The sequence below is a fragment of the Arabidopsis lyrata genome, assembly GCF_000004255.2.
Source record: "Arabidopsis lyrata subsp. lyrata unplaced genomic scaffold ARALYscaffold_1, whole genome shotgun sequence".
Lineage (NCBI taxonomy): Eukaryota > Viridiplantae > Streptophyta > Magnoliopsida > Brassicales > Brassicaceae > Arabidopsis > Arabidopsis lyrata.
This window is the reverse complement of record NW_003302555.1, coordinates 15,780,156-15,803,632: the sequence shown is the minus strand read 5'-3', so window position 1 is coordinate 15,803,632 and position 23,477 is coordinate 15,780,156. Positions and strand designations below refer to the sequence as shown.

At 34.5% G+C, this 23,477-nt stretch overlaps 5 protein-coding genes across 6 annotated transcripts; all 5 read left to right on the top strand.

Annotated features, from left to right (window-relative positions):
* The first annotated feature begins 853 nt into the window (after nt 1–853).
* On the top strand, nt 854–2,048 carry LOC9329854 (immune-associated nucleotide-binding protein 2). Its single transcript, XM_002893747.2, has 3 exons — nt 854–1,323; nt 1,485–1,756; nt 1,855–2,048. Exons 1-3 carry the CDS (start codon nt 1,074–1,076, stop codon nt 2,032–2,034), a joined length of 702 nt encoding a protein of 233 aa, XP_002893793.1. The 5' UTR covers nt 854–1,073; the 3' UTR covers nt 2,035–2,048.
* Nucleotides 2,049–3,300: 1,252 nt separating this feature from the next.
* Nucleotides 3,301–4,561, top strand: LOC9329853 (immune-associated nucleotide-binding protein 1). The gene is made up of 5 exons (XM_002893746.2): nt 3,301–3,462; nt 3,564–3,841; nt 3,941–4,105; nt 4,200–4,328; nt 4,411–4,561. The coding sequence occupies exons 1-5, from the start codon at nt 3,360–3,362 to the stop codon at nt 4,501–4,503; spliced, it is 768 nt and encodes a 255-aa protein (XP_002893792.1). The 5' UTR covers nt 3,301–3,359; the 3' UTR covers nt 4,504–4,561.
* Nucleotides 4,562–7,511: 2,950 nt separating this feature from the next.
* LOC9329852 (protein LURP-one-related 1) lies at nt 7,512–9,288 on the top strand. Its single transcript, XM_021012860.1, has 3 exons — nt 7,512–7,886; nt 7,979–8,206; nt 8,924–9,288. Exons 1-3 carry the CDS (start codon nt 7,605–7,607, stop codon nt 9,089–9,091), a joined length of 678 nt encoding a protein of 225 aa, XP_020868519.1. The 5' UTR covers nt 7,512–7,604; the 3' UTR covers nt 9,092–9,288.
* A 4,999-nt stretch (nt 9,289–14,287) lies between these two features.
* Nucleotides 14,288–16,043, top strand: LOC9329850 (immune-associated nucleotide-binding protein 1). Its single transcript, XM_002893743.2, has 4 exons — nt 14,288–14,759; nt 14,955–15,232; nt 15,337–15,501; nt 15,930–16,043. The coding sequence occupies exons 1-4, from the start codon at nt 14,561–14,563 to the stop codon at nt 16,041–16,043; spliced, it is 756 nt and encodes a 251-aa protein (XP_002893789.2). The 5' UTR covers nt 14,288–14,560.
* Nucleotides 16,044–18,664: 2,621 nt separating this feature from the next.
* On the top strand, nt 18,665–19,978 carry LOC9329849 (microtubule-associated tumor suppressor 1 homolog A). 2 transcript variants are annotated; one of them, XM_021012863.1, is made up of 5 exons: nt 18,665–19,057; nt 19,152–19,250; nt 19,347–19,457; nt 19,561–19,650; nt 19,741–19,978. In XM_021012863.1, the coding sequence occupies exons 1-5, from the start codon at nt 18,911–18,913 to the stop codon at nt 19,843–19,845; spliced, it is 552 nt and encodes a 183-aa protein (XP_020868522.1). In that variant the 5' UTR covers nt 18,665–18,910; the 3' UTR covers nt 19,846–19,978. The 2 variants fall into 2 exon arrangements, with proteins under 2 accessions (XP_020868522.1, XP_020868521.1); XM_021012862.1 differs by having other exon boundaries at nt 19,152–19,262.
* The last annotated feature ends 3,499 nt before the right edge of the window (nt 19,979–23,477 follow it).

The window sequence follows — 23,477 nt, the reverse complement described above, 5'->3', positions numbered from 1 at the left end:
TTCGATCTCCGGTGGATTTAATGACTGAGAGCTGGTTTCTGACTTGTTTGTCTAACCAGTGGATGAGCTTTGCCGCAGAATTTGGTGGTTCTCCATGGCGTCTTGCGTTTCTTTCTTTCCAGAAAGCATATATCGTTGCTTGAAAGATACATCTGGTTAGAAAACTCTAGATACGATCACTGTGAGATTCTGAAATGCAGTCCACTGTGTCTTGCCAATCCGTAGAGAACCTGCTTTTGAATATGTTCTTTGCTATTGCAGTCCAAACTTCTGCTGCGTATCGACATGAGAAGAATAGATGGTTTCTAGTTTCTATGGGCGTAGAGCAGGGTTCTAAAATATTACATGGGTGATCTTTAATTCTTTATGGAGTTCACATAAGTTTGTAGAACCCAACAAATCTATTGCGAGATATAAGATACCGGTTTGGACCTGAACTCAATAAACCTAGTGTGTTCTCTTTTTTACTATTTGTTTATTTCTCTCTTAAGTGGTTTGACAAAGCTAAACAAACAAGTTAGATCTTCAAATATTAGAGCCTTTCTTGTTCGCTTAACGTTTCCAGTTCCTAAAAGTTAGTAATAAAAAAAAAGTCTTCTTCGCCTAGATGGCTAATTGGCACGAACTGCCAAAAGTCAATTGTAAATAGTCGTCTCACTCAAAAACGTGTCTTGGGCTTCTGGTTCGTTTACCGTGTCCATTTAACCATATATTATACACACTAATACTATACGCAAATTAATTAATTAACACTAGCACAATACACATTAAAAAAAAAAACTCAAATGGCATATCAAAATAAAAATATTGTTTATCTCAAACCAAAATCAACAGACAATGTTGGACTTGGGCAGGTAATCGTCCATTTAGTCCTGAATTGTTTGGTTGATAAAGTTTGTAAATTCATTCTTTTCTTCACTCACAAATCGACAAGAAAGCTTGCAAGTTTCCGTTTGGTATACAACTGTTCTTTATTGTCCCCTTTTTTACTATGTATCATTTCATGAATTGTTTTTGGTCAACATGGGTATGTCCAGGAATTTAGCAAATAATTGCTTGCTGGTGATCAGAATATGGGTTCGTCCGCGTCTAAGCCGCCGGATAAAAACATAAACATTGCTGGTGATCAGAACATGGGAACGTCCGTGCCTAAGCCGGTTAAAAACATAGTTCTAGTAGGGCGTTCTATCAATGGAATATGCACCACTGGGAACACCATCCTCGGTCAAAAAAAGTTCACCTCCGAAGGTGCTTTCATGCACTCTCAGATGTATAGTACCACGACACCAGATGGTCAAATGATCAATGTGATTAAAACTCCTGGTATGTGCTCCTTTAAAACTTCATATTTAGCCTAACAATCTTAATGTATATCCTTAACAAATAGTCATAATATATTGGTATATCTAAGAGTTCCTTGCTATATTGGCCAAGGCTAAATTGTTCAAACTCTGGTTTTACTATGGTATATGTACATGATACAGGTATGTTCGATTTGTCTGTGTCCGAAGACTTCATAAGTAAAGAAATAATCAATTGCTTAACTTTGGTGGAAGAAGGCATAGATGCTGTGTTGTTTGTTCTATCTGTAAGGAATCGGATCTCACAAGAGGAAGAGTATGCACTTAATACCCTGCAGCGCATATTTGGGAGTAAAATCTTTGAATATATGATTTTATTGCTCACTAACGGGGAAAAGTTCGAGGCGTTCGAGTTTGAAGATTATTTTCGGGAATGTTGTCCTGAATTTCTTATGGTCTGCTTTCTTTCAAAATGCAAAAATTCTTTGTCCACACATATCTTTTTTTTCCTTCTTTATTTTGTTTTTGAGTATGATTAGTTTTGGAATTTCAGAAAGTTCTCAGATTCTGCAATGGCCGAAAGGTCTTGTTTAATAACATGACTAATGATGAAGGCGTGAAGGCTGAACAAGTCAATCAGATTATGGCCCATGTCGCAGCAATTAGTAAGAAAATAAATCCGTATACTAACGATATGTATCGTCATATAAAGGTAAGATTTTTTTTTCTATAATCATATTCAATTAAAATTCATAGTTATTTTCTTAAAGAGAGTTAGAGAGATGAAAAAACATACACTTAGTCTAGTTCATGAGAAAAAAGATATGAGATAGCATTAGCTAATAAAGAATAGGGAGAAAGATATATAGAGAAGAGCAAGATCATTAGTGATGGTTACCACGACTGCCTCGCCCACCATGGTCACGGCTCCTACGACCCCCAACAATAGTCCATTGCATCTCTTTTTTTTTTTTACCAGTTTCTCAGTCTCTCAAGATCCGCTGAGCATATTTGGTTACGGGGTTGTGCATGTTGGCATAACTTTGTGTCTCGGCTACTAATGTTTCAGTAGATTATGAAGTTGCAACTTTCCTATTGGTAGTAACATAGGAAGAGAGAGATTCTGATAGTCTTGTTGTTTTAGTGGCTATAGTAGCGACAATGGTTCGATTAGTGATGGAGAGAGGCTTCAAGTCAGGAGTAGACCCTGTGATACTAGAGGCATGGAAGGTTAATTTTGATGAGGACAATTCTTGGCAGGACTAATAGGAAACTAGCTCCGATTAGTTTTGTAAAGTAGTTATATACTTTTACTATAATACATTTATATTATTACTTATTTATACAAAGTTTTTTTTTGCTGTTATTGTTTAACAATTATGTGAAGCAAATGATTTGTTTGAAATCATATGTGCTAAACAGAGTGTAGAAGCACATGAAGAAGAGTCTCATTCGCTAAACGACACATTTCAACATGATCCGTATTTGTCTCCATTCCCCACATCAGGTATACAATTCAAGTGCAAATTTATTTTAATGTCAATAATAATTATCAACACTTTGAATTTAATATCACAAATAATTTGCAAATGTGTCATGTTCTAAACAATTTTTGGTCTGCGACAGTGGAATGTTATAGACCCCAAAACTAAGATAGTTTAGTTTACTAACGGTTTAGTCTACTATGTCTGGAGCATCCGTTTAAAGCTATACAAATATGAGAAAATCAAAACCAAATAAAATCCTTAAAACAACTTATACATTGAAATAGAAAGACAAATACACCTACACTTAATCTCAGGCCCGGACAACCAATCTAATAGTAAAACTCTAATTACTTGGTCAATTGTTTTGTTCATTCATTCTAATTCTTCTTTTTTCTTCACTTAGAAGATCAAGGAAGCTTGTGTGAGCTTCCCTTTCGTATACTCTGCTAATTAAATTTTTTATTTCTCCATTCTCATTTCCAATACTTTAGAGCCAATTAAAAACATAGTTCTAGTAGGACGTACCGGAAATGGAAAAAGCGCAACAGGGAACACCATCCTAGGTCAGATAATGTTCGCTTCGGAACTACAAGCAGGAGGTGTTACCATGGAATGTAAGATGTATAGAACTGCAATACAAGATGGTCCAATAATCAATGTGATTGACACTCCTGGTATGTATGTGTTCCATTAAAAACTTGTGATGTAACCAACTTTGTATTAATAACTATTTTCATCAAAGTCGTACTTAATTTACTATAGTACCATGAAACAGGTCTCTTTGATTCATCAGTGTCTGCTAACTATATTAGTAGGGAGATCGTCAATTGCTTAACTATGGCAGAAGGAGGAATTCATGCCTTCCTGTTCGTTTTATCTGCCGGGAATCGGATTACACAAGAAGAAGAGTCCACACTTGATACCTTGCAGTTGATTTTCGACAGTAAAATTCTTGACTATATTATTGTTGTGTTCACTGGGGGTGACAAACTAGAAGCAAACGAGCAGACATTGGACGATTATTTTCGTGAAGGTTGTCCAGGGTTTTTAACAGTAGGTTTTTTACGTTATAATCCTTACATTTTTTTTTTATGATGCTTCTAGTGGTACATGTCTTCTTTTAGTTTGATTTAAGTAATACTAAAATTTCAGAGAGTTCTTCGACTGTGTGGTGGTCGAAAAGTCTTGTTTAATAACATGACTAAGGACATAGTCAAGAACGCTAAGCAAGTCAAGCAACTTCTGGCCCATGTCGAAGCTATAGGAAAGAATAATGGTGGGAAACCGTATACTAACCAGATGCATCGCATGATAAAGGTAGAAATTTTATGTTTGATATGCATTCAATATAAAAAGTGTGTTTGATCTCTCGTATGGTATTTTTAAGTGACGAAATTCATCGGTTTCCCAGGAAAAGGGTGATAAGTTTAGGGAACAACAAAGGAAAGTTAAGTCTAAAAACTTTGCAGCAGAAATAGAAGTGATGAAGCGTGATTTAGAATTGGAGCATGACGAAAAAATGAGACGGATGACACAACTTGTAAATTCATATTGACACACTTTGAACTATAGTTTTTTTTCACTTGTTTATTTTGGTCTAATATGGTCTATTTATTTTTCAGTTGGAGAGGAGGCTTAAACAGAATTCTGAAGCACATGAAAGAGCGATGCGTAAGATGAGAGAAGCTATGAGAGAATTCACAAATAAAGATTGACCGAAGAAGTTAGGTGTGATCGTTGCACATCTTCCAAACTGACATCAAGTTTTATTTTTGTGTGTTTAATGTTACTTTTTTCGAATGAAATTTCCTTGTAATGTTGTAGATAAGGATACCTTCCTCCATACATGTACAAATCTATTTTTCAAAGTAATGCAGGACATTTTCATCCTAAGTTAATTTGGGCCTTTGTGTTATGTGATTTATATCGATTACGATCTCGTTCTTTTTGCTTCCGTAGTTATCTCCTTTGGGGATATAGCAGATTCACTCGACAGACTTGGATGGTTATTATTTAGAGCTACCAAAGTTCACCTTCTTCCTGTAGAATTTATCGCAATCTTTTAAAAGAGCTTTCACGTTCAATATATATTGAATCTCGGAACGCTTAGACGACCTTGGCTTCGAAATGCAACAACAACCATGCTAATGATTGACCAGCCAAATCCATGGATTGAGCTTCGTGAAGATCTCCTGGCTATGCAGGGAATTATTCTAAGCCACAATTCACAATTCGATTCAAAAGTGTTTCAAATACCTCTATTTTATTTGTCATTGATCAATCACACTCATAATAGCACCATGCATAGAGAACACACAAACCATTTTAAACAGTTCCCGTATCTAAGGGTACATCTCTTGTGAGACTCGGACTAGTAAACTCCACTAGAATCAATTAACATTTTTGCAAGCTACCGTTTATGATCGCTCTTTTCCTTGCAGGTACTATGCTCTCATGGATAATAAACATCAATAATATGATGATGGAGAAAATACCCAAAATAAATAAATGATTGGGAAAAGAAGAAACAGCACACTCGGATACCTTTCTTCCTTATTCATTACTCTGGTTGTTTCTTGTAACAACCCTCTATCCCATATTAAAAAAAAATTGAATCATTTTTTCCACAGAAAATCATAGAATTGTGAAATCAGACTTTTGGCAGAAAATTTTGAAATCTCGTTTTATTTGTCATAATTTGTCGAATGATATTTTTGGCAGTAAAATACGGATTTTTTCGTATGAAAAATTTAATTAATGTTTTATGTAATTTTATGGTGAACAAATGTTTTAAAAAAATTTGAAAACAAATGAAGAGAAAAATCATATGAATAATGGACTAGTTGTTATATTGTTTTTAATTCTTTCCAAATCAGTTCTAAATCATTAGCCATTCGAAAATATGGGTGGAAATTACAAATTTTAAATCACTAACCTAATTGCGTAGATATCTATTAATAAATTTAGCACGATATAGATCGATATATAACTCTATGAAAATGTATGGACATGTAGCTAAATTTATAGATAACTATTAATTCATTAACTAATTGGGACATGCTTAGACTCGTGAACGCATGAGCCTTGTATCACCCATCTACGCTCCTTAGATATGCATCTACGCTTTGTAGATCTATATGTGGAGGTCCAAAAATTGTTTTAAATCCTTATTTGTATCGTGAAAATTATCTCTTTCGGCGAATAGATGTACCATCTAATTCTCTGGTAAGATAGTGTGAATAGTAAACACAGCGATGTTTTTCTGTTTGGTTTGAATGAATTCGAAAAAAATTGAGAGAGGGAAAAAAAGAGAGATGAACATAGGAGAAAAATAAAAAAATCAAAAATTAGAAATTATAAATAATTAAAAAAAACAAAACGTCACGCATATGAAGTTAAAATGGTTAGAAATGTGAAATAAAAATTATGATTAGTTGGGCTTAGACTCGTAATACCGAAAATTTTATTTTATCCAAATCCATTGTCTCTCACCTAAATATCCTTTTTAGTATTCTAAATTGTTTTGAAATCCCCATTGACATACTGATGGACATGGCCTAAAAAGTCGTCTTTCTTGTGTTGATTTTTGTTTTAGAAAAACAAAATTTTTATTTTTATATGTCATTTGAGTTTGTCTATATGTATTGTGCTAGTGTAAATAATTAACAATTAATTACGAAAAGATCTTTTTTAAGTAGCATTTGGGAATTGTTCCTTAAATATTTTAGATTTCCCAATTTCTTATATACACATCTACACTTTATTACCAGAGTCAATCCTAAAAAGTCGTCTCACTCTAAGACGTTTCTTCGGCTTCTGATTCGTTTACCGTGGCCAGTTCAACATATATTATACACACAATAATATTCTACGCAAATTAATTAACTACACTAGCACAATACACATAAACAAACTCAAATGGCACAGTAATATTCTACGCAAATCAATTAACTACACTAGCACAATACACATAAACAAACTCATCAAATGGCACAATAATATTCTACGCAAATTAATTAACTACACTAGCACAATACACACATAAACAAACTCAAATGGCACAGTAATATTCTACGCAAATTAATTAACTAGACTAGCACAATACACATAAACAAACTCAAATGGCAGATCAAAATTAAGATATTGTTTATCTCAAACAAAAATCAAAACATAATGTTTGGTTGAGTAAGAGCATCGCCAATGGTAAGGACCCACGAGGAGTTCTTACAAATATTTATAACTTAAATTCTTGCAAAATCAAAAGTTTAAAAACCCCTCATGAATTCTTATGTTTTACTTAGTCCAATGGTAGAACTTCTAATGAGGTTCTTAAAATTTAAATTTTTAAGAATTTGTGTTTAAATGTTTTGGTTAAAAAATTTATGTGTTTTGGTTCTCAAACTTGTGGTTATGTGTTTTGGTTCTTGTACTTGTGGATTGAAAATTTGTGGTTATGTAACACTAGCCATATTGTGGATTGAAAATTTGTGGTTATGTACTTGTGGATTGAAAATTTGTGGTCACAGGGATTGTAACAGAGGAACAAGTGATTAGGGTTCTCTTATTTCCATACATATTGTTTTTTTTTTCTCATTTTATAAATATCTTAGTTAGAATTTTAAAAAGGAAAATCCATATAATAAGTTTATCCACGTAGACCTTTTTCTTTTAAAAGTCAACATATTCGAGCAAGATGTTTACTTTATAAATTCTAAGAACCTTACACTTTATCTTCACGGCATAACCAGACCCAAAAAAAAAACATTTCAAAACAAAACTGAGAGAGAGTATCCATATTTGGAGGAAAAAGAAAAGAATGCAGCAGCCCTATATGTACCGTTACCCACAAGGCACTGGCCCTTCGGCTCCTCCGCCGCCTCCAAAAGCCAGTGTGATAGTAGATCCAAAGTACTGCTCTCCGCAGCCTGTAGATTTGGCGATCGTACGGAAGGTGTTGAAGATAACGGACGGTAACTTCGTGATAACGAATGCGGACGGAAACTTGTTGTTCAAGGTGAAGGATCCTTTGTTTAGTCTTCACGAGAAGAGGATCTTGTTGGATGGTTTTGGAACTAAGGTCTTGACTTTGAAAGGGAAGGTACAAATTTATTAAAAACAGAGCACATAACTTGATATACAATTAATAATAGAGCTAGATTTATTAATATAATTCAGATTTGGTGATTGCAGATAATGACCATGCATGACAGGTGGCTAGTGTTTAGAGGAGGGAGTACGGAGGAGGGTGATCTGCTATACACGGTGAAAAGATCAAACATGGTTCAGATAACGACCAAACTTGATGTGTTTTTGGCTGACAACATAGAGGAGAAGAAATGTGATTACAGACTCGAAGGGGTTTGGCTCGAGAGTTCTTGTTTTGTCTACGCCGGCGATTCTGACATCATTCTTGCCCAAGTAAACAAACTCTATTTCCTTCCTTTTAGCTTTAATAAGTCCTATGCGTCTCACTTTGGTTTTACGTAAATGGATAGGTTTATATATATCATATATTTTCTAATATATCGAATTAAGTTTTTAATGATATATTTTTCTTACTACAAGTCTAACAGTATATTATAACTATTTAAAATTGAAAAGAAGTTTTTGTCTGACGAAATATAAATAAAATATGAAAACAAAACATAAGATATATATATATATATAAGGAAAATAAATAAAAAAAAACAAATGAAAAAATTGTAACTTTATGTTAAGTTTGAGACATTAAAACAAAATAGATGATTATCAGTTACCAATTATACCAAAAATATAACGTTACAAAATGTTACATAGAAAATAAATTTTTTTATTTATGATGATGGATTGGTTTAAGTGATGAGTAGGTGATTCGTGCCACGGCTTCTTTCTATATTGAACATATAAATCTGTTTTCTATAATTTTATGTTTTTGTATGGTTAGTTTATTTAGAATAAACTTTTTTCTTTTTTCACATCTGGAATAAACATGTTTATACTATATATACCCATCTATATATATATATATATATATATATATATATATATATATATATTATGAACTGGGAGTTTGCCAATGTTTTATTAATTGTTAAAACTTGAGAAATAAAAACATTTATTTGTGATGAAATAAAAATGGTATTGTTTGAATGGCAGATGCGCGAGAAGAAAACGATGCAGAGCGTTTTCTTCGGAAAGGACAATTTCTGCCTTACTGTTAATCCAAATGTTGATTATGCCTTCATTGCCTCTCTCATTGTAATCCTTGTAGAAATACAAATAAGTCTTAGAAAATTAACAAAACAAGTCTTGCTTTTAAATTAAGATGTTGTATTATAGTTAGTAGGCTACATATTGTATGTTGCGCCTTGTCGACTCATAACTTACTTGGTCGGCAAGTCTTGTCTATGGCTTTGGAGTTAAGTCTTGTGTTGTGTATATTTAACGTATTGAATTGAACCTTGCCCAATGGCTTTGTTAATACATCTGCCAACTGAGCCGTTGTTGGCACATGAAAGTAATTATGACTTTCACATACATTTCTATCGTGATAACATTAACATACCCACATAACACAAATTTTCCTAAACAAATAAAGAAATAGCTTGTACAACAAATAATATAGAAACTTAAAATATTCTTCGGTTTGGGTTTTACGGGCTTTACTTTATAAACGAACTTTAACGGTTCATATTACTTGGTCTGCAAGATACACATCTTGCTCTCAAAGTTATCTCCAATACTCCCCCGCACGACAAAGGTGGGAGGGACATGCAACACAAAATATGCAATCACAAAGCGGAACACTAATATCGTGGATATCAGGTTGAGGAGAGATAAATCATGTCAACAGACTCTTCAGGGTATAAACTTTAATTTTGAAAAGAGAATGGAACTTGAACTTGTCTTCGGTCTTGGTAAAAGGGACTAACAACATCTCAAGGGCGCAAATCCTGCAACTCCATAGATAATCGTTCTTATCTCGAACAATCCACAAATTGGACTAAAAATGACTTAAAAACATAAGCATTCTAAACAACACCTCCTTTGTGAGAAATCTAAATTCATATTGAATTTTTTTTTCTTGAAATATTTAAGAATATATCTCATTAAAAATACTTGTGAAAATCTGGACCATAAAACTCAATTATCCAAAATATATCGAATACCTCTTGTTGTAGAAAGCATAATAATTAATTCTTTGGTTTGAGCTTCACATGCTTCACTTTATAAACGGACTTTAACAATCCATATTACTTGGCCCGCAAGATACACATCTTGCTCTCCAATTTATATCCAATAGTAATCAAGCCATCTTTAATAGAATCACTATCAATGACAATCAATTTCTACATGTTTGGTCCTTCCGTGAAAAACTGAATTTACTGTAATGTGAATAGATCCAGTGGCGGATCCAGAAGAATTATTAGCCTAGGGCACATATTATATATATCTAATAATTATATTAAAAATTTGCAGTAAAAATGAGTAAAAAAAAGCAATTGGAGGCATCGAACACCTTACAAGCCATAATAACAATGCATAAACGTTACCAACTGATCCAACAAAGAACCATGGGAAAATGATCTTAATAAAAATTAATAATCAGTGTCGGGCACGTGCCCTAGTACCTCACACCGTAGGTCCGCCACTGAATAGATCTTGCCATCACAAAACAAATGTATTGGTTTAGGAGGCGGAAAATCCATATCACATAAAAATTGGCGAAGCCATTTGATCTCTCTTTTGGCTTTAGAAATTGCCAGATATTCTTCTCACGCGGAAGAATGTGATACTACTTCGTACTTTTTCCTTTCCAAGAGATAGGCAACTCGCCAAGAAGAGAAACATACTCCTAAAATTTTCTCGTCGTTAGGCAAGCAGCTCAGTTTGCATTGCAGTACACAGAAAGCTCAGGTTTGAGTCAGCTCAAAACAAATTTCTTGACCAGATGTTCTTTTGAGAAAACGCATCACTCTTATCGAGGCCTCCACGAGGCGTTTGCATAAATTGAGACAAGACATAAACATAATAAGAAATATCAGATCTTGCATTAGCAAAATAAACTAAATACACAACCAATCTTCTATAGCTCGATGGAGAAGAGAGAACGTCACTTGTATCCAAACCCAATTAACGATGGTTTTGTTCCATTGGAGTATGAACTAGTTTAGAACCAACTAAGCCTGTCTCCGCTACAATATTTAAGGCATACTTTTTTGTGTCATCATGATGCCTTCTTGACTTCGAGCAATCTCAATTCCAAAAAGATATTTGAGCTTGTCTAGTTCATTCATATAAAAAACACTCTTCGAGATAAGTACTCTTGAATTTGACCAAGGCAGCGTTGTTATATCCACAAATAACCAAATCTTCAACATAAATCACCATGATAAGAACAAAATAATGAATAATATGCATATGAATGAATGAATCCCGCTTCAACCAACTTCTTAATTAGCTTTTTGAACCAACATTGTGGTGTTTGACGCAAGCTGTAAAAAGCCTAGTGTAAACGACACACCTTTGACGGATCAAAATGCGAAAAACTAGCAGAAATTTCTTGTTAATTAATCACCGTGAATAAAAGTGTTGTGCACATCCATTTGATGCATCTCCCAATTTTGCGCGGTAACAAGCCTCAATAAACACCGAACAATGGTCAATTTAGCTAGTGGAGCATGACGAAAAAATGAGACGGATAACACAACTTGTAAATTCATATTCATACACTTTGAACTATAGTTTTTTTTTCACTTGTTTAATTTGGTGTAATATAGTCTATTTATTTTTTAGTAGGCTTAAACAGAATTCCGAAGAACATGAAAGAGCGATGCGTAAGATGAGAGAATAGCTATGAGAGAATCTGCTACCGATTTAATTGTATCGTTATCGCTGCTTTGTTATCTTGCCGATTTGTTTTTGAACCACAGATTTGTTCTACAGATTTATTTCCACCACAGATTTAGTATACAGATTTTTTCATAGGTTACTACCGATTTATAGGCTATTACAGATTTTTTGTCTACCACAGACTTGTCTTACAGATTTTCTTTGATGACATCGCAGATTTCCTAGGTTTCGCAGATTTATTTCTACAGATTTGTTTTTCTTACGTACAGACTTATTGTCAATCACGTTTATGCAGACTTATTAATAGTACCTACCGACTTATGTTAAGTCTGTACGTTACTGCAGATTTGTTACTGCAAAAGATAATAACTAGACTGACTCTTAGTGATCACAGAGTTTTACCTCTTGATGGCAGATATATTATGAATCACAGATTTATTTCCCATCATCGCAGATATGTGTCGTAGTTGTAGCAGACTTAATCTAGACTAAACTACCTTTTTAGTTGTCACAAACTTATATTCTATAGATTTGTTATTACACTTTGAATATAATAGCGAACAACCGGATGTGGTGTTGATCACATATTGTCGTCTTTGTATTGCTCAAGTTGGTAAGTTTTGCTTTTGTTTGTGTTTTTGTTGTTGTGAGAACACAGTTTCTGAAATTTGTCAAAAACATATAGCATTTTGTTTTACTTTCGTATGGGGAGTGTTTAAGGAATATATTAGTAACAAATAAAAATCTTATACATGTAAGTAGAAGCTACAAAAAGGAGGATTTAATGTAAGCTTAAACACAAATATATAGTATGGAATTTAGTAAACATGGATTTTGAATCTTAAATTTCATTTCTCTGTCGTTGCTTCTTGGCTAAAGCATAACCGGAGACAAGTCGGAGACTTTGGCCATAGCTCACCTTTAGAAATTTTTTGTTGAGGATCTTAAATTTGCAACGACCATTGCAACGTTTCTCTAGCATTCAAAACAAGTATGGCCTTTTTTGCATAAATATCACCACGTAAGCTTTTGCATCTCCTGCATAAAGACATATATCATCACAGCTATTCACGTTATACTAATTTGGAAACAAAATCCAACATACATAAATCTCATTAACTCAAATTTAGTTCCTAAACAACAAGAACATTGAAGTTAAATCGACACCAATCGCCTTCTTAAAGATAATCTTAACACCAAAATTTGTAACCAAAGCCTGAAAAAAACAGAACAAGAAAACCAAAACATGAAAAAAAGAACACTTGCACAAAAACCTGAGCTACTTCTCTAACAAAAACTTGCAAACTGTTTACAAACCTGAAAAAATTACCTCACAAACATACATCTTAGAATAAATCTGTGACCACTTAAAATAAATATGCGAAAGACAATAACTAATCTGCGATAAGCCTGAAACCACAAAATGCTTATGTAAATCAAACAAATCTGTCATTAAAAGCAAACAAATCCGTCACCACCATAAACTAATTTGTTCTCATTAGTACTATACCAAATAAATCTGTCATCAATAATAAATAAATCTGCGACCACTAGAAACTAATCTGTCATCATTGAAAAATTTGTAGTCATAGAAAGCTGAAACCAAACAAAACAAAGGAGTAATACTAATTGAATCACGCAACCATCTGAACTAGCGATTAGGCCACTGATTCCTAAGAGTAATAGTCTCCCTGTAGAACATCACATCTGAGAATCAGTGAGAGACAAGAGAAAATAATAGAATTCACTGTAGATTCACCGGAGATGAGGATTCGCCGGAGAAGATAACTCGACGAAGACACAAAATCCGTCGTCGATGAAGAAGAGAGGACGACTTGCCGGAGAAGACGACTCCACGAAGACACAAAATCCAGTAACAAAGAAGAAGAGAGGCCTCACCGGAGAAGATGACTTGCCGAAGACACGTTCACCGGAGAAGAGACGTCGTGGGATTTTTCTCCCTTTTAGGGTTTTGCTCCAAGAAGAGAGAAAGTTAATCTCTGTGAAAATTATGTTTGTCGTTTGGGTTTTGATTTTGTAGTTTTTTATTATTTTTTTATTTTTTAATTAAATTATAATGGCAATTTCGTTAATATAAAATAAAAACAGATTAGAAAGTCTTTTTACAAAAGATGTGAGTCATTTTAGTTATCCCTTTCAAAACAGAGTCATTCTAATTATTTCATACAATATATAGATTATTCTGAGTAATTTCTACAAATAAAGATTGACCGAAGAAGTTAGGTGTGATTGTTGCACATCTTCCAAACTGACATCAAGTTTTATTTTTGTGTGTTTAATGTTACTTTTTCTTGAATGAAATTTCCTTGTAATGTTGTAGATAAGGATACCTTCCTCTATACATGTACAAATCTATTTTTCCAAATTAATGCAGGACATTGTCATCCTAAGTTAATTTGTGCCTTTGTGCTATGTGATTTATTTAAATTACGATCACACAAATTACACCCCGTTTAGATGGCTATAGGTTATAATTACCAACTAAAGTCAATGCTCAAAAGTTGTCTCTCACTCCTCAAGAAGTTGTCTTGGCCTGTCTGTTTCCTTTACCGTTTCTTGTTCCACGTTATATACATAATATTGTAACACCTAAATTAATCACACTAGTACAAAAGCATAAATAAATTCATAGGACACATAAAAATAACGATAGCTGTTTTCAAAGCCTAATCAACACATAATGTCTTCTATTTAGTCTTGTACTGCTTCGTTGATTAAGTTTTTACATTCATTATTCTTTTTTTCTTCACTCAAAAAAAAAAAAAAAGAAAGATCGTGAGTTCCTATTTGGTGTAGTCTACCAATTAATTTTTTCTTCTCTTCATTGTCATTTTGAATATATATTTGTTCATGTATAATTTATTTGTAATACTATGGATCAGTGCAGAAAATTAGCAACGTCTTGGTGGTGATCAAAATATGGCTGAGCAGGAATGGCCCGTTACAAACTTAATTCTCTTAGGTCGTGCCGGAAATGGAAAAAGCAGCACCGGGAACACCATTATCGATCAAAAATATTTCGAAGTAAATTTTCTTGGAGAAGATATGGACCAAAGATGTAAGATGTTCAGAGCTGTAATAAAAGATGGCCCAATAATCAATGTGATTGACACTCCTGGTATATACTCCATCAAACTTCATATAGAGTCTTTGTTCTAACATTATATACACCAAACCGGCATTCATAGTCATTTTGGGAATTGTTTGTCTATATATAGTTATATTACAGCTGTGATTGGCGGATAAAATACACCATTGCCAAAAGAAAAGTTGAAATCATTAAATTCATAATGTAACATTGTAAGTGATACAGGTTTGCTCGAGTCATCCGTGTCCGGAGACTATCTCAGTAAGGAAATAATGAATTGCTTAACTATGGCGGAAGAAGGAATACATGCTGTGTTGTTTGTTCTGTCTATAACGAATCGGATTTCACAGCGGGAGGAGTTTACATTTAACATATTGCAGCACATATTTGATGATAAAATCCTTGACTATTTCATTGTGGTGTTCACTGGTCGTGACGAGTTGGAAGCAGACAACCAGACCTTGGACGATTATTTACGTGAAGGTTGCCCTGAATTTTTGACGGTCTGCTCGCATTCGTTACGATCTTAGCATATATATTTTTTAAATTAGTGCAACGATTATTATTTCTGTTTTTTTTTTTACTTGGATTAATTACGAATTTCCAGAGAGTTCTCAAACTATGTGGAGGACGAAAGGTACTGTTTAACAACAAGACAAAGGATAAAGGCAAGAGGACTAAGCAACTTAAGCAGCTCTTAGCCCATGTCACGGATATTAGAAAGCAAAATGGTGGGATACCGTATACAGAAAATATGCACCGTAAGATCAAGGTAAAAAAAAATTGTGTTTGATATGTGCACATATAAATTGATCATGTATGCTTTCTTTTTAGGGAAAAATGTCATTTAAATCGTCACTTTACCATTTGTGGAGGTTTAAAGCATGAACTTTGAGCCTGATACTTTTAATCCTCAATTTCTAGTTGACTTTCAATTTAATCTCTAACTTTCGTTGACGATGCCGATTGAGGCACGTCTTTAACTGGACAAACGGAGGATTAAGACGCTGTTATCTGTCCGTCTAATATATCCGTTAATAAGCTAAACGATGTCGTTTAATCAAATGAAACCCCCAAATTCGATTAAGCTCGAACCCTAGAATACCAAATCGAAATTAGAAATACAAAATCAAAGATTCTCTCTCGGTTTCTTCTCTAATCAAGACTTCAAGATAGCTGTGTTGAGTTTTCGATGTAAAGATCCTTACCCCTAAACCTCTCTCACACTTTGAAGGCACTCCACGGGCAGCGAGTACTATCGATGTCTCGGAGCTAGAACTCATCGGAATCGAGACAACAGATCTTGAGGAATAAAGATGAGATCGAGTTTTGAGAAGAAATCGAGATTAGAGAAGAAAACGAGAGAGAATCTTCGATTTTGTATTTCTAATTTCGATTTGGTATTCTAGGGTTCGAGCTTAATCAAATTTGGGAGTTTTCATTTGATTAAACGACGTCGTTTCGCTTATTAACGGATATATTAGACGGACAGATAACAACGTCTTAATCTTCCGTTTGTCCAGTTAAAGACGTGCCTCAATCGGCTTCGTCAACGAAAGTTAGAGATTAAATTGAAGGTCAACTAGAAATTGAGGATTAAAAGCACCAGGCTCAAAGTTCAGGGAAAATTAGAAATAAAGGATGTTTTGAAATAGATTTGTCCATCTAAACTTTTTTTTACTAAATTGTCTCTTAGGACTAAATTACCCTTAAAAGTGGATAAATCTAATTTAAGGAAGTTTTAAGAAAAAAAAATTAAAAAAACGTGTTGACAAGTAATAATGAAGAAGAGTTAAAGAAGAAATTTTGCGATTTCGTCGAAAATTGGTAGTTTTTGAGATAGTTGAAATTTGTTCTAAAATATTTAGAAAACGTTTTCTAACTTTTGTGTAAGTTCTAAAAAATTTAGATTATGTGTTCTACACATTGTACATGTTCTACACGTTTTAGAATTGACTTATGTTCTAAAAAATTTAGAATTCCAAATTTGATATATTCTACGAAATTTAGAATATGTATTCTACATTTTACTCTATTTCTACAAAATTTAGAATATATATTCTATGGATTACTCTATGTTCTACAATTTTTAGAATATGTATTCTACACTTTACTATATTTCTACATAATTTAGATTATATGTTCTACTAAAATTAGAAAATACATTCTACCTAATTCAAAATTCCATAAAAATAGAAATCGAGAAGAAAAAAATAAGGAAACAAAATCTACAAATATGAAAATCGAAAATATGAAATTATTATTTTTAATTATGTCCTACAAAAATTAGACCACGTATTCTAAAAATTTTAGAATCAATTAAATATTGAAAACGTTTTCCCCTGGTAAAACCTAGGTTGAGAACGAAATTTTGACATATTCTCTTCTTCTTCCTTATCAAAACGCATTTTTTCTTACTTTTGATTTTTGAATTAACCGAAAACCAACCCCAAAAACTTATATTATATGTTGTGTGGTAAATAATCAATTTAAGAATCAATTTTTCTCAAGGATTCCAAATGATACGTTACTCTACAGTTTGGGCTTACCATCACGATGTAGTATACTTTCTTCTGCGGGACAAGGAGTTTATCACAGAGCCAAGTGTTCTTAGATGTTCTGTTTAGAAGACCTTAATCATAGACTAAATTCCAATAAATATAGAAAATGGCACGTGAAAAAAGAAGGAGAGAATGGTTTTTGTAAAATATATATATTTTTTTGGGTAAAAGAAAGACTCTTTTTGAATGAGAAGTTTTGGACTATGTTCAATCATTATGGAATTGAGGGTATAATTGAGTTTTTTAGTTTTAATAAACCTAATTGACCAAATCTTATTAAAAAGGTATAGATAGACATTTTTGATCAAAAACATCCTTTATTTCTAATTTTTCCTAAGTTATATCACTAAGTGCTGACAAAAAAAAAAAGTTATATCACTAAGTTTTGAACACGAATTTTGGTAACTATGTATTTCCCATTTTACTAGGTAATTACTTCCCATGTTTAAATTTGTCTATATTAAAATTGAACCAATGAACCTCTTCACCAGCTCCTCAACGGAAGTAAAAACAATTAATGATCTAATTAGTGAAACGGTCATTTCCATCTCATTTAACCATATCCTTACGTGTTCATGTTTTCACTAACAAACTATTTTATAGAAATTGTTACTATATTCATTTTTCACTAACAAACTATTTTCTAGAATTTTTTTTTTTTTTTTTGAATAACCGCGGGTCTCCCAAAGGCTTCCTAGGTCCAAAGACTAATCCCACGAGGCTGGCAATTCCCCTATGTAAATCTGTCAGTGGCCGTGCCTCGAACCCTGGTGGCGGAAGTCACAGCTGTGACCTTTTTACCACTAGGCCACAAGGCCCGGTTACTATTTTCTAGAATTTGCTATACTATATACATAATAATGGTAAATGTTCTCAATAAAGTGGACAAATCTGAATTAGAGAACTAAATGATGTTACTTAAAACCCTCCAAAGAGTAAGTTTCTAGGAGAAGGTTGAAAAACTGGATAGACTTTTTTGAGGGGAAGGGTTTGTGAAACACCCTTAAAAGTAAAAACAGCCCAATTTAAATTTTTTAAAATGCTCAAATGTTAAACTCTAAACTAACATTTTTTTAGTAGAACTCGATGAATCGTTTCAAAATGCCTGAATGCTACAATACCATTAAATGTGACTTTAAAACGAAGATATGTGGGTTCTTTTGCTATTCTTCCTTTGTAACAAAACGTTATTCTTGTTGTAATCTTAAAGCTTTCAAAATTATGAAAAGCTCAAAGCGTTTAAAATAGTGAACGCTTTGGTGAAAGTTATTGGAAGAGATATATAACCTACAGTTCGATAGATTCAAATTCATTCACTCCGTTATCTATTTTGTTTAACATTTGTATATCTAGCGTTGTTATCTTGTAATTCATGTGAAATATATCTTGACTCTATTGCAATAGATGTAATAGAAACAACCTATGTAAAGATTTAAATATTGAAAATCTTTGGTTTTTCAGGAAGAAAATGATAAGCTCCGGGAACAAGAAAGTAATATAGATGCTAAGAACCTTGCAGAAGAAGACTTACCAATGATGAAGCAGAAATTACGAGTGGATCATGATCAAACCATGAACACGAAGATACAACCGGTAAAATTATATGCATAAACAAATTTCATGCTAATATTGATTATGTATGTAATGCATGCAGTTAATTCAATATTAAATTTTATAAAGTATGTGAAGAATATGTTAAAACAAAGTACAACAACACATGAAAGAGAGATGAGTCATATCGAAGACACACAAACCATGAACATGATGGTACGTATGGTAAATTTGAATTCAGAAGCTTTGAAAATTTGAATTATTTTTTTCCAACATTCAATTAATTTCTTATTCTCTGGTTTCCCTATAGCTGGAGAATGCGTTAAAACAAAGTGCTATGGCACATGAAAGGGAGATGAGTCAGCTTAAAGACACACTCCTATTGAAAGACACACAAACCATGAACATGGTGAAACAAATGGTTAATTCGTGTTTATAAACTTGTAAACGTCAATTCTTATTCTTATCTCCATGAAATTTTTAGTATTTTATGGTTTTATTTCAGATGGAGACTGCATTAAAACAGAGTGCAATGGTACATGAAAGAGACATGTGTCAACTAAAAGACACACTCCAACTGAAAGACACACAAACCATCAACATGATGACGCAAATGGTAATTCTTATTCATAACATTTGTTAGTATGAATATTATTCTTCATTTCACACACTTAATTTAGTATTCTTTGGTTTTATTTCTTGTCAAAATGTTAATACAGAATGCGGAGACATATGAACGAGAGATGCGTCAATCGAAAGACATAATTCAACAGAAAGATAGATTAACCATGGAAATGATGGAAAAAATGGTAACTTCATATTTAAAATTATGTAAGCTTGAATATTTATCTTTTACTGCATACTATATATTAACTTGATATACTTTGGTTATCTTTCAGATGGAAAATGCATTAAAACAGAGTGAGATAGCACATGAAAGAGGAATGCATCATCAATCCCCCCGAAAGGGAAAGGGTACGACATGTGAATGCAACATTATGTGATGTCGCCAACTCTATTAATAAATATCAAGAACAAAGTTTCGGTGTGACTAATTCAAAACTTCCAGTTTCCATACTTTCATTTTGTGTGCTATTTTTATTTTATTTTCTACAACTCTCTCATATTGCAAGAAACGAGGGTCATATTCATCACATGTGCAAAGCTTTTTTCAATATTGTGTGTATAAATGTAGTCATACATTATTTCTCTCAATAAAGGAGGAAGACATATGGATGATACTAATTTTGTGGTATATTGTGTTGTGAGCCTAGTGTCACAGACTTTTCTTAGAATACAAGGTGAATGTCGTCAATCTCCACAATTGACCATCTTCGACTAGTTTCACCCTGCTTCGGGTTAATCAGGTGATCGGCTCTAACAAAACAGACTTACTCCTGGATAACTTAGTAGCTATATTGGGATATCATTTACCTTTGGAAATCATATCCCGTAAGTTATGCAAATTAGAGTAATTAGTTCCCTTAATCTCTACTGTATATTCTCTTCAAATCTTTGGTAATTACGTTTGATTAGCTTGGTGACTAAGTCTTTGTAATGTATATATATCTGTAATCGATTCTCAATGGAAAAATATAGAAATCTCTTTCATCTCTACTCTTGATTCTTTATGGTATCAGAGCTTGAAACACAAAAACTCTGAATTTCTTGATTTTTTTTTCATCATGTCTGAAAATGGTGAAAACAGAGCTGCGAACCCGACGACTGGGGAGGTGAGACGCAAGATCTCTCCTTATGACCTGACGGCCGCTGACAACCCTGGCGCCGTGATTTCTCATCCTCTGCTGAAGGGGGTGAACTATGAAGAATGGGCATGTGGTATGAAAACTGCACTTTGCTCACGGAAGAAATTTGATTTCTTGATGGATCCATTGCTCGGCCAGCAGAAGGGTCTTCCGACTTGGAAGATTGGTGGACCATTCAGGCGTTGCTGGTCTCATGGATCAGAATGACCATTGATCCTTCACTGCGTTCCAACATCTCTCATCGGAACGTAGCCAAGGATCTGTGGGATCACCTAAAGAAGCGGTTTTCGGTAACCAATGGACCACGTGTTCAGCAGCTCAAGGCGGAACTCGCTTGCTGTAAGCAGAGAGGGCTTGCGATCGAAGCTTACTACGGAAAATTAAGCCGGATCTGGGATAGCATGGCTAACCACAGGCCTTTGCGTGTCTGTAAATGCGGTAAGTGTGAGTGCAACCTCAATGTTCTCCAGGAACAAGATCGTGAAGAAGACAAAGTTCACGAGTTTCTGGCTGGGCTTGATGACGCTTTCAAGACGGTGAGGTCGAGTTTGGTGTCTCGTATACCAATTCAACCCATGGAGGAGGTGTATAATGTTGTCCGTCAAGAGGAAGATTTGAGGACCAATGTGAAAAAGAGTGATGAAGTTGCTGAAGTCACTACGAATGCAGTACAACAACGAGCTCGTGTTAATTCACAAGTTCGTACTGATGAAGGGCTGCCTGTATGCAAACACTGTAACCGTGGAGGCCACTCTTCTGATAGCTGCTTTGCGGTTGTTGGGTATCCGGAGTGGTGGGGTGATAGACCAAAGGGAAGAACGATGCAAGGTAGAGGACGTGGTGTGTCTTTTGCTGGCCGAGGTCGTAACATGAGCATTGCAAATGCAGCTCACATTTCTGTTCAAGAACATGCTAATCGTGTGATCACGGAGAAGGATCGTGATGGAGTCAGCGGGCTAAGTGAGATTCAGTGGGAGAATCTTGTGAAGCTTTTGAATGCGAATGGTGGTGCCAGCATAAGCAAGGAAAAACTCTCTGGTAAGTCGTTCTCTCCTACTTGGATTTTAGACACAGGAGCTTCGCATCATTTAACGGGAAACTATGAAATTCTTGCAAACGTGAGGGATATGGAACCAGTGTTAGTGATTCTAGCTGATGGTAGGGAAAGAATATCATGTAAAGAAGGAACTGTTATGTTGGGATCAAGTCTGGTTTTGAAATCAGTTTTCTTTGTTGAAGAATTTCAGTCTAATCTTATCTCAGTGGGTCAGTTGATGGATGAAAATAATTGTGTGGTACAATTAGCTGATAAGTTCCTTGTTATCCAGGACCGCGTTTCGAGGACGATGATTGGTGCGGGTAAGAGAGATGGTGGAACCTTCCGCTTTTGCAGAACGGAGTTGGTGGCGTCAGTTACAACGCAGGAGGCGAAAGCTTATGAGTTGTGGCATAATAGGATGGGACATCCGTCTGCTAGAGTAGTTGGTTCACTTCCGCATGTTTCTGTTTCTGTTGATTCTACAATTTCCAATAAAGCGTGTGATGTCTGTTTTCGCGCTAAACAAACAAGGTCTTGTTTTCCGATTAGTGATAATAAAACAACTTCTGTTTTTGAGCTCATTCACTGTGACATTTGGGGACCGTATCGAGTTTCTTCATCTTCTGGTGCTCGCTACTTTCTTACAATCGTAGATGATTTTTCAAAAAGTGTGTGGGTTTATCTTCAGAAAGACAAAACTGAAACAGCAACTAATTTGAAAGCTTTGATCGCTATGGCTGAAAGACAATTCCAGAAACAAGTGAAACGTGTTAGAAGTGATAATGGGACAGAATTTACAAGCATGGGTGTGTTCTTTCAAAGTCAAGGAATAGTTCATGAAACTTCATGTGTGGGTACGCCTCAGCAGAATGCACGAGTAGAGAGAAAGCATCGACACATTTTGAATGTTGCTAGAGCTTTAAGGTTTCAATCGAATTTGCCAATCACATTTTGGGGAGAATGTATCTTGACAGCTGGATATTTGATCAATAGAACTCCAAGTTCAGTGTTGAATGGAGCAACGCCATATGAGAGATTACATGGAACAGCTCCTAGCTATGAACACTTGAAGGTTTTTGGGAGTCTTTGCTATGCGCATAACCAAACGCACAAGGGAGACAAATTTGCTTCAAGAAGTCGAAAGTGTATCTTTGTGGGATATCGTTATGGGAAAAAGGCGTGGAGACTATATGATCTTCATACAAATGAATTTTTCTCTTCTCGTGATGTTGTTTTCTCAGAAACAGAGTTTCCTTTTGCTAAAGATGGAAATTCATATGGAAGAAACGTAGAAGAAGAAGAAGAAGGAGAAGAAATTTGGGTCTCAAATTCTATAGGCCCGTTTGAAGAAGAAGAAATTAGGCCTACAAGAGTTAATCCTTTAGCAGGCCCAACTGTTTTGGATGGCCCATTAGAAACATTATCTAATATGAGCCCATCTGTTGAAATATCTCCTACAACGACACAGTCATCGTCGTCTTCTCCACCAGAATCTTCATCGCCGAAATCAATTCCTTTTGTTTCTGGTTCTGTCCATCGTCGCCGTCTACACCTGAACGGTTACATCACCAGCTCCGGCTTCTTCTCTTCGAGCAGCTGAAAATCCTTCTCCGGTGGCTGCTCCTCTTCGTCGCGGGACAAGACCTCGTGTACAACCAGTCACTTTAAAAGATTTTGTGACAAATTCGGCACAGACAAAGCTTTTGGATAAGCCTAAATCCCTTTACCCGATTGAAAATTATGTTGGATCTACTCGATTTTCAGCCACGCATCGAGCATACTTGGTTGCAATCACTGAAGCTGTTGAGCCAAAGACATTCAAACAAGCAAT